We start from the raw sequence: 9,809 nt of genomic DNA, 5'->3' as shown, positions 1-9,809 counted from the left end.
CGTCTTTTGCCGGCAATAAAGATGCTGACAACTGTTGACTGACAGCTGAGCTGAACAGGTGAGAAATCTTATACAACTCAGATATCTTTTCAGGTGTCTTTACAACATTACACGCAGTTTGTGTGAGCATTGTGCGTTATTTGATGTACTTTTTCTTGTCTCGATTCCAGCGCTTGGGAGTTCGTCACTTGCTTTTGTTGCAGCTTAATGCGGCTAGCACACATGCGTCCGCCTTGGCCCAGACCGTGGCCAATAGCAAGAGTACGACCAAGACCAAGAGCAAGACCAAAGACCAGACCAATTCCAATTCCAGAGTCAACAACAGCGGCGGCAACAGGTTACGAGCAATGCGTCGCGACGCCGCGCCGTTGCTGCGCAGTCGCAGTCGCAGTCACAGTGGCAGTGGCAGTGGCAGTGACTGTCGCAGTGACTGTGGCAGCCGAGTGCTTAAGGAATGGTAAACGTTACCTGTGCCCGTCAGTCCAAGGTGAGCACTCGAGCTGTTCGGTTTGGTTTGGTTTTGGTTGTTTAGCCAGCTTTATTGTTTGGCCGCGTTATTTCACTTCTCAAAAGACTAAGACCAAGACGTTGAGTTTGAAATTGAGATTCTTTTGTGCTGTCCCCTTTGCATTGTGTGTGTGTGTGTGTGTCTTTGCCTCTGTCTCTCTGTTACGTGTTTCAATCCAAAGTGTTGTGAAGAAAGCAAATTAAATTTGTACACATAAAAAAAAACGTTAAACATAAACGTAGCTGATCCCCAAGTACAGCAAACCAATAAACAAACCAAACACCATCAACACCAACACACACTCACACAGTTTAAAAATGGAATACCGGTGCTTAAGTAGAAGTTCTGTCAAAGTAAGTGACCCCAATAAACCAAAAATATAAGTAAAGAAAAGAGTGCTCTAGGAAAGATTGCACGACTGACAGTTACTCTATACAAAGTGCTAAAAATAAAATAAATATTTATATATGCAGCTAATTATTTGAAAGTTTTAAAAAGTGTAGGATCGCCACGAAAGGTATTATTCATGAAGTATTTCATGTTATGACAGTGAGTGCCTTTTTCAATTTACAAGTACTGGGTATCAAGAGAACCGCAACAGCCAATAAAGCGCCCACAAGGAAGCTTTGGTTCAGCTCAAGTTTACTCTCAGGCTGCATTCTCTGTCTCTTTGCATTGAACTTGGCATTGTTCTCACTCATCGTCATCGTCATCGTCGCCGTCGTTGAGTCTGTATTCCTTTTGACGCTCGCTGCAAACCAGTATCAGTATACCATTAAACTCTTTATATATGTATGTACTTACATATACATGCATATATGTACATACATGTATGAGTAGTTGCAGCCAGGCTGGCCCAACCCACAAGCCAAGAGAGACGACACCAAACACCTTGGTGGTCCATTGAAGATTAAGCGATTTTTGGGTTTGGCTGCTAGGCTGTTTCCTCTCTTTTTAGCCGGATTGCTGATTCTTCAGGAATTTTTACTTGCCTGCCTGCTGTCATAGCCAACGACGACCCATTTCTGTTACAAAGCCAATCACTTGCTGAAATTAGCACCTTTCTTTGACTTTCTTTTTGCCTGCTGTGAGCACACACACAGTCCGCAGCCTTAACGAATTTTTAATGAATTTACTTTGCTCAAATAACTTTTACTAGACGCTTTTTTGTTAGTCGTGTCACGTTTTAAACCGACTTTGATGGGTTTTCCTTTAATAGCCAATTTAGGGTGGGTTTAAGTTATAGGATGATCTTGTGATAGATCGCTTGGAGAAAATTATGCATAAAACATAAACTATCACCTTATCACATTATGAAATTTACTGAAGCTCTGCAGAAAAATCACAAACTCTTAACAAAAATAAGAAAGAATTTTAAAGCATTGTTTAGTAATCAAAAACGAAATTCCAAAATAAATATTTTCTATATTTTCGAAAAATTTTAGTTAGGATTTTAGAAAATCGTACTTACATTACTATTCCATTGATTTCATAATAGCTGCTAAAAAATTTGAATGAACCGATTTGATAATTTCAATCTTCAACACGTTGAACATTTCTATTCATATTGTTTCGTTGTCATTCCTCCCTGATTCTCTTCATCCAAGGGGCTAAAGATTTAGTAGGTGCTTGTGTCCAGTAGCATTGAAAACGATGACTCGAAACGGATTCCCAGACTGATTGAAAGAAATACCCGCAGGCAGTTGACTCAAAGTCAAATAAAAATTTTATAAAAAGTGGGCTAAACATATTCATAGCCGGTCTTTTCACACACACATACAAGCACACAAATTCAGACTGAGCATGACAATCTCATTCATGCGTGGCCAGCTTCATGCCCCCTGATCTTTGTTGTTGTAGTTGTTGTTGTTCTTGTTATCCATCTTGACTGTGACGAAGAAGAACCCAACCTTAAAAACAATTTGAATATTTGCAAAACGGCTTAAAAGCAGAATTATGAACTGTAAAACAAAGAACTGTTTAGATTCTAGGTCAAAATGTTGCCATTGTGTTCATTCTGATTGCCGTTTGCTGGAGTGTAAAATAGTTAGAAATGGGCAAAAAAAAATAGATTAAAAAAATTGTATATGCTGATGGCATCTCAGAAAATTGTCATAAATTTGTGCTAATTGTTTTATATAATGTAGCGCCAAAAACTAACAGTACATGCTGATGAATAAACCGTGCTAGCCTTTGGCATAATTATGATCTGCACACACAGTTAGTCAAAAAAATGTTTTGCCAAAAAAAAATTTCACTCATTTGTTAAATCATTTTTAAAAATAGTTATGTTAAAATGAAATTAGTTTTATATTAATTAACTAAGCATAATTAAGGCCCGGTTTTTCAATGTCTCCTTAAATTTTATAAAATAGATAAATTCAAATTTGACATTGTTTCTATACGTCTTACGTCAAAATATCTGTTGTATAGTTATCAAACTTTAATAAACATAGAAAAATGAATGATAAAAATAATAATTAAAATAAATATTTTTTAAAAATATTTTGTAAATTTTTGATTTTGTCAAAATACTTTTCTGACTAACTGTACATACATATATTTTTTTAAATTTGGAATTGCCAAGTGAAATTTTGTGCTACCTTTTTGCCGCCAGCCAATAATGAGCGTAATGAGTAAAAGTGTCAGAAACTGTAGCTAATTATTACAATTATTTCGGTTCTACTTGGGGGCAGCGAAATTTTTGTTTTGTTTTTTTTGCTCTTAACCTCGTTTCCACGCACGATCGCAAGCCCGACAGCAACAGCCGGACAATGGCCAAAACCAAAGCCAAAGCCAAAACACGCACACAGCATGCGAAGTGGCCCAAAATGAAAGCTGTTGTCATCGTGTGGGAGGCAGCAGAGGGCAAAGAGAACCAGCAATAGCGACATTAACCGCAGCCATTGCACTTGTCTGTCTGTCTCTGTCTCTTTCTCTGTCACACGTCTTGTGAGCTGCGTCTAACTGTGCCTCAAGCCAAAGTAACAATGGCCACTCATGTGTTTTGTATTTTGTGGTCTCTCTGAGTCTGAGAAAACGTGCTTTGCATACCTAGAGAGTAGATAAAAAAAAAACGCATTGAAAGTTTTGTCGCCTGAGGTTATCACGGCACAGCGTGGAATCTTGTTGTTGTCTGAGCAGCTGCAAGAAAATTTAAAAAATAAAACTGTCTAAAGTGGCCCGATTTCCGTTAAAAATCAAAGAACTTTTCATGATGCAGCCGTTGCAGAGCTGCATTTAATTCGTAGTCATCGGAAGCGATTGACAAATGTAAAACATGCATGACAAGTTGTTGACATCGGGTAAATTAGCACCAGAACTGGTATCATTTTTAGTTGTTGGTACATTGGATAATTTTATTTTCAAAATAGTACTTGTTTTGCAGCCTTTTTGAATATGTATTTTATTTAAAGCTGGTTTTTTGTAAACATTATCTTTTGCTTTATATATTAAATAAAGAAAATCGGGCGAAACATTCAAACTTTACAATGAATACATTTTTAATAAAGATTCCAAAATAATACTGATTTTATAGAATAGTAAAAAAAAATAAATTTTCTTAAGCAAGTATGGAAGTAATATTTTTACATATATATTTTTTTTATTAAATTTAAATTAAAAATCCATACAAATATTAAGATAAGATAAAAATACTGAATAATATTTGGTGCATAACAAAATATTGTAATTTTTTATCGAAACTGGAACATTTTTTCCAAAAATCTGGCACAAAATATTTGTATGAAGTGTTGAAGTTTTTGTTGAATATCGATCACGCTTGAGGAGATCTTTATCTAATCCTGCCTGATATGATTGACTGATTGATCATCAGCAGCAACAAAGGCCTTGAAAATTGTGTCATACAATGCAAACAAATAAACAAACAGCAATTTATTTCAATCAATAGGCATTATCACTGACATCCATTGAGAATGTGGAGCTCTCTGGGTGACCGGCATCCAATGGCAGCGCTTATCAAGAAACCAGTTCTGAGTTATTTGCTATTTGTTTGCTGTCAATAATCTGTCGTCGCCTCATTGCTTGTTGTGCTTTCCAATACCAATACCAATTTTCACTTGAACGTAGCATAGCGCCCCATATTGTCTGAGCCAATTTGCGCTTTGTATTTGAATTAAATATTGTTTATTAAATGTTGATGCTTTTCCAAAAGCTGAGGAGACCCAAGAGCGCGATATGTGAGCGACAGACAGAGAAAGATGAATTTAGGTCGTTAACCTCGTTATAACGGCACCTCATATGAATGTATGCTTGTATGTTGTGCATAGTGTATGTATGTATGTATCTATGTGTGTGCTATGTGTGATCTTGACAGTTTTGCTGTTTCTTTTGCTGTAGTTTTAATTCTTATTCTTTCCAACTTGCCTACCTTGCTTTTTATTTGTTGTTGTTACGACTATGTTGCCAACAACAAAAACGCATAACATTCAGTGCGTTGTCGTCGCTGTTTTATTTTGTTGTTGCTGTTATGTAAGCGTCTCTTAATGACTGCGCATTAGTCCGAAAAGTTGAAATTGTCGCCGTGAGCGCCTTCAATGGCTTTTTGATTAATGCATGATTTTACAATTTCTAACCCAATTATAGGCAAAAAAAAAAAAAACGCTTATCATAATTAAGATAATTATTTGCATCTTTTTTTTGTCTACTCATTGTCGCGACAATTTCAATGAACCCTCAGATGACAGGCGGCTACTTAAGAAAGTTGGCCCTCATTAGGCTTCTTCTCTTTCCCAAATCCCAATTTAAATTGTTCGTATCGAATCAAGTGACAAACTATAAGATAATGCTACAGTCGAGTAAACTAGACTTAGTAAGACCCTGTATATATTCTTGTCAAGACTCAGATTGAAATTTTGAATATATATGTTACAATAATACAAATGTTATTTTAAAAAACTTTTACGAAATAAAAACAAACATCTCTTAACCGGGTTCTGACGACAAGATATTTTGCAAATTTGTTAGGTAAACTGCAATTATTTATCTGATTCTAAGAAAATTTTCTGAAAACTTTGCAATAATTGTAAGCTTTCAAATGTTTATTTTTTAAATTGTCCTTGGTATTAGTTTTTAAAGAGAGCGGTTTGAAATATTTAAAATACCTATCTCCCAAGTTTGGTGACTCTCGCTCTTATATTCCCTGCACTCACGTACTTTTTAAGTATAGGTTTTAAAAAAGATGTAAAATTGTCTTCAGACAGGTTCAAATGGCAATAGCTTTGTGGTGGGCTTTTAATGTGAAGTTAGTTATTTCAAAGAGGAACTGTGCATTTTATGATGAGTATTAAACAAAATTGTTAGGGTCGCTGAAAAACAGAAAGTTAAAAAACCGGCATTGACAATGGCGCTTTTAATGACAACTCCACCAGAATCGGACAAAAGGGCCAGCTAGAGTTCAGGTGAGAGTGGCCTGAGCACTGAGCACAATGTCAAACCTGTGCGACGACAGCACTGTCCGCCTATGGTTAGTAAGACTTGAACAACAAAAGTGACGACAGTCGCAGCCAGTTCATTAATTTCTTGTAATGAATGTGAAAAGAATTAAATAATAGAATTTCGCTTTCATTTAGTTCCCACCAGCAAACACGCAATGGGTTATAATGAGTCCGGTTTACACTTCAAATATTCGTCAAATGTGCAATTGAAAAGAAAGTTTTATTGTCTCGACGCACGAAATGTAATACAAAGCACACCGCAGACCACAATAATGGGCATGTGTAATGAAAATTATAAAAGAAATGTTTCAATCAATTTAAAAAAAAATGAAAAAAAAAAAAATAACATCTTCGCACTGTCGCTGCAATTATTTTTTATTGATAAACATCAAATGGTGACGAGGCCAGTGGACGTTACAACCTGTCGACGATAGCGACTGTCAAACTTGAGCTTATTATCTTTTTCGCATGACATACGTGCCACGATTTTCTCAGCGGGCATCACTTATTATATCTTTTTCTTTCCTTTAGTATACAAAGCAAATTATGTGCTGCTGCAATTTGATTCAATCGAAACTGGTTTTTCGGCGCTGGCCTTTTGCCTTTTTTTTTTTTGGTCAGACCAACACTTGATCAACAAAAATCTGCACAGAGAAAGTGAAAGAAAATACCACAAAAAAAAAAAAAAGTATGGCAGCCATATAAAACCACAAGTAGCTATAAAAAAAAACGTTCAGACCGTATTAGAAGCCAACTTTGCATGTTGTTGAAAAATGTATTAACATTTTTCATGTTGTTACTGCTTTGGCCGCGCCAATTGGAATTTCTTCTTTTGTTTTTACTTTCACGTACGGTTATGGGGGCGATTGCGGTTGTTGTTTTAGCTGTTGTTGCTGTGGTTATTTATGAGATCTTCTAATTTGCCTAGCATCCACAAAAGTCGAAGCGGGTCAAGTCGAGCACATTATGTCTTCGTTTTGAGAAAATAGAAACTTTTATTGAGCTTAAAGAATTTTAATGTGAAAATATCATATGGATCTTTTAATAAAAGTATGCAATTAACAGTATGAATGAATTTCATATTATATTAATAACAGATAAGTTAACGACAGTTTTAAAGGTTTAGGTTATATTTAAAGGCATGAGAAGGAACTTTTACTTGTTGATCACCCTTTAATACTTCATGGATCTTATTAATCATTTCGAATGTGATAATCTTTTAGGACGTGCCCGGGTTTACTTATTTATCAAAAGACATAAAATCTTAAATTTAACTTTGCTACAAAGTTGTCCAAGTTTTTATTTATAAAATGTTTTTAATATTTAACAGTAAGGGTATTCAAAAATTGTTGCATCGTTGTATTTGTAGAAATTTTTTTGCTTTTTGTGACTCATGATGCAGCAATTTTAGACTCGGCATTTATTGGCATGCGGTCTTTAACCGTTATAAATATAGGCTTGGCTGTTAACAATATTGATAATACATATAGTACACATATTTTATACACACTGAATAAGCATTCCTGTGTTTTTCTCTTGACAGCACCTAACGGCACTCTGCGTCATCAGCATTGCACTCACATGCGCCAATGCGGCGTTGTGGCCCAGCTACAGCAGCAGCAGCAGCGTTGATGATGCTCCGCCCAGCAAATGCGCCGGTGCGCGGGGACTAAAATATTTATCAGGCGATGCATTGACGGATTCACTAGACTGTCTGGGACCGAATAATGCGCCATATCCCAGGTGTGTTTGTGTGTGTGTGTGACTCATTAAGCATTGGTCACAATGCAAACTTTCTTTTCTAACGCGTCTTCTATTGTCCATCGATTGCAGCGCGGCTGTTGCGCGTACATTCTCCAATTGGAACGGAAATTCGCGACGTGGACGTCAGAGCAAATTGCCCAGCACATTGGATCCAGCAATAACCACGAGTGCATTGTTGAGGGCCTACGATGAGGTTAACAATGAGGCTATCGGAAGCAATCGTTATGGTAAGTCGGTCAGCCGCAAATGCTAATGATGGCATGGCCGCAATTGATTGAACGATTGACTGATCGATTGATAACTCGACTGATTCATTCATTCACAGGTCGCTCGCTTAAGAACGCTTCACCGGCGCAACAGTGTAAGAGCGATACGCCTGCGCGACTTTGCAAAACACGCTATAATACCACGGCGCCCATGTATGGCGTTAGTTTAACATCTGGTCAGCCCGTGACCATTGTGCAAAAGTTCCCTGATCTGCTGCAACAAGTTGTCTTCGAGGTTTGCGAGTGAGTATATTAAAAAACGGGAACTAATATGAATTTCGAGTGTTTTATTTTAGGAATTACAAAACCATAGAAGAAGAATTTTAAGTACCCCAAATAAAAATTAAAGTAAAAGAAATCAAAAAGTAGGAAACTGAACCAAGAAAATTATTCAGAGTACAAAAATTAGGTTACATGAATTTCATTTTCATTAGGAAAAGAAGCTTTGATTTTTCAGACCGTAGTAGACCCTGGTCGATTCTAGTTATTTTTAAAAAAAATGTTAGGTTAATTTTTAGATGAGTTCTTCAACTTTGCAAAAATAAAAAACGGTGATAGGAGAAAATTTAGAAAACAAACGCTTAAAAGAACACACATAAATAATTGTAAATGAAATTTGAAATTGCTAAATAAAACGCATGATATAAATTAAACTGAGCTAAACAAATTACCTGTTATTTTTTAGATCCTCTGAATGCGATGTGGTGCGTGGTGAATGCACGCAAACGTATGTGCCTTATCTCTTCTTGGTTATACCATTGGGGCCAGTAACGCTAACTGGCCAGGATTATGTGCTCGTTGAGAGCGGCTGTGTATGCAAACCTAAATACTCGACGGGAGCCGCTCAGGAACCCAACATGATACCATAGGTAGATCCAAAGGTGTGGTCACACTGGTAACACAACAGCAACCAAAAGAACTGAGCGAGTTTGCGAAGTGGAGCGTCTAAATTTACTTACATGAGAAATTATTTTTTGTAGCGAAATCAAATTTTCTATGTTATTTAATCTTTTTTAATTGTCAATGACCATGTTGGGATTTTCATAGTTAGGTAACTTTATAAAGTTTTTGTTTGCCTCATTTAAAAAATCCCGACTATTTTCTTCTATGACCTGTAAAAATGAAATGGAATTTTGCTCGAAAAATAATGCTAAAATTAAGTTAACAATTAAAATTAATTCAATTAAATTAATTAAAATTACAACGAGCAACAACAGCAGCAGTGCACAATTTTAGAATTCTAGTGAAAAACAAATAAATAGAAAAACACGCAGTTCACATGGCGATACAATATTAGTTTAGATTTACATATAAATATGTAATAAATTAATTATAAAATAATATATTTTTAACATTTTGTTGAAAATTCTTATTTGTATGTACTAATTTTAAATCAATTAAATTATTTTAAATAAATGAAATGCTGAGTTTTTCCTTACATAATAATTGTACGTAAGCAATTAAGAATGATGTGTATATTTTATTTACATATTATAAATATATTATACAGGTGTGTTCTTCAAATCCCTATCATTGCAGTAGCAACACACCCAGATAATTTCACATTTGAATTGTGCGCGCTGCATTTTTAATTGAACTATATTAATAACCTAGTGAACTTTGGAACTGAGCTGCAGCCCCTATCGAATAATCGTATATGTACGATATCAAGGCGTGTTTCAATGCATAAATAACGCGTGCTATCGATAGCTATATCGATTCTGAGCAACGAACTAATCTTTGTCATCGATGGTCAACTTATTGTCGCCCATCACTGATAAATATTGAATATTTAAAAATGCAAAAAACTTAATA

At 35.7% G+C, this 9,809-nt stretch overlaps 1 protein-coding gene across 1 annotated transcript; it reads left to right on the top strand.

Moving 5' to 3' along the window:
• Nucleotides 1-491: 491 nt before the first annotated feature.
• Nucleotides 492-9,289, top strand: LOC117789042. The gene is made up of 5 exons (XM_034628042.1): nucleotides 492-861; nucleotides 7,508-7,707; nucleotides 7,798-7,955; nucleotides 8,054-8,237; nucleotides 8,680-9,289. Exons 1-5 carry the CDS (start codon nucleotides 826-828, stop codon nucleotides 8,861-8,863), a joined length of 762 nt encoding a protein of 253 aa, XP_034483933.1. The 5' UTR covers nucleotides 492-825; the 3' UTR covers nucleotides 8,864-9,289.
• The last annotated feature ends 520 nt before the right edge of the window (nucleotides 9,290-9,809 follow it).

Source organism: Drosophila innubila (genome assembly GCF_004354385.1).
Source record: "Drosophila innubila isolate TH190305 chromosome 3L unlocalized genomic scaffold, UK_Dinn_1.0 0_D_3L, whole genome shotgun sequence".
Taxonomy (NCBI): Eukaryota; Metazoa; Arthropoda; class Insecta; order Diptera; family Drosophilidae; genus Drosophila; species Drosophila innubila.
The sequence above is the reverse complement of the archived record's forward strand: the minus strand, read 5'-3'. Positions and strand labels throughout refer to the sequence as shown.

Coding starts and splice junctions, on each gene's coding strand:
- LOC117789042 (XM_034628042.1), top strand. CDS start 826: ATGGAATACCGGTGCTTAAGTAGAAGTTCTGTCAAA. Junction 862..7,507: donor TAAGTAGAAGTTCTGTCAAA/GTAAGTGACCCC, acceptor TTCTCTTGACAG/CACCTAACGGCACTCTGCGT. Junction 7,956..8,053: donor TATCGGAAGCAATCGTTATG/GTAAGTCGGTCA, acceptor ATTCATTCACAG/GTCGCTCGCTTAAGAACGCT.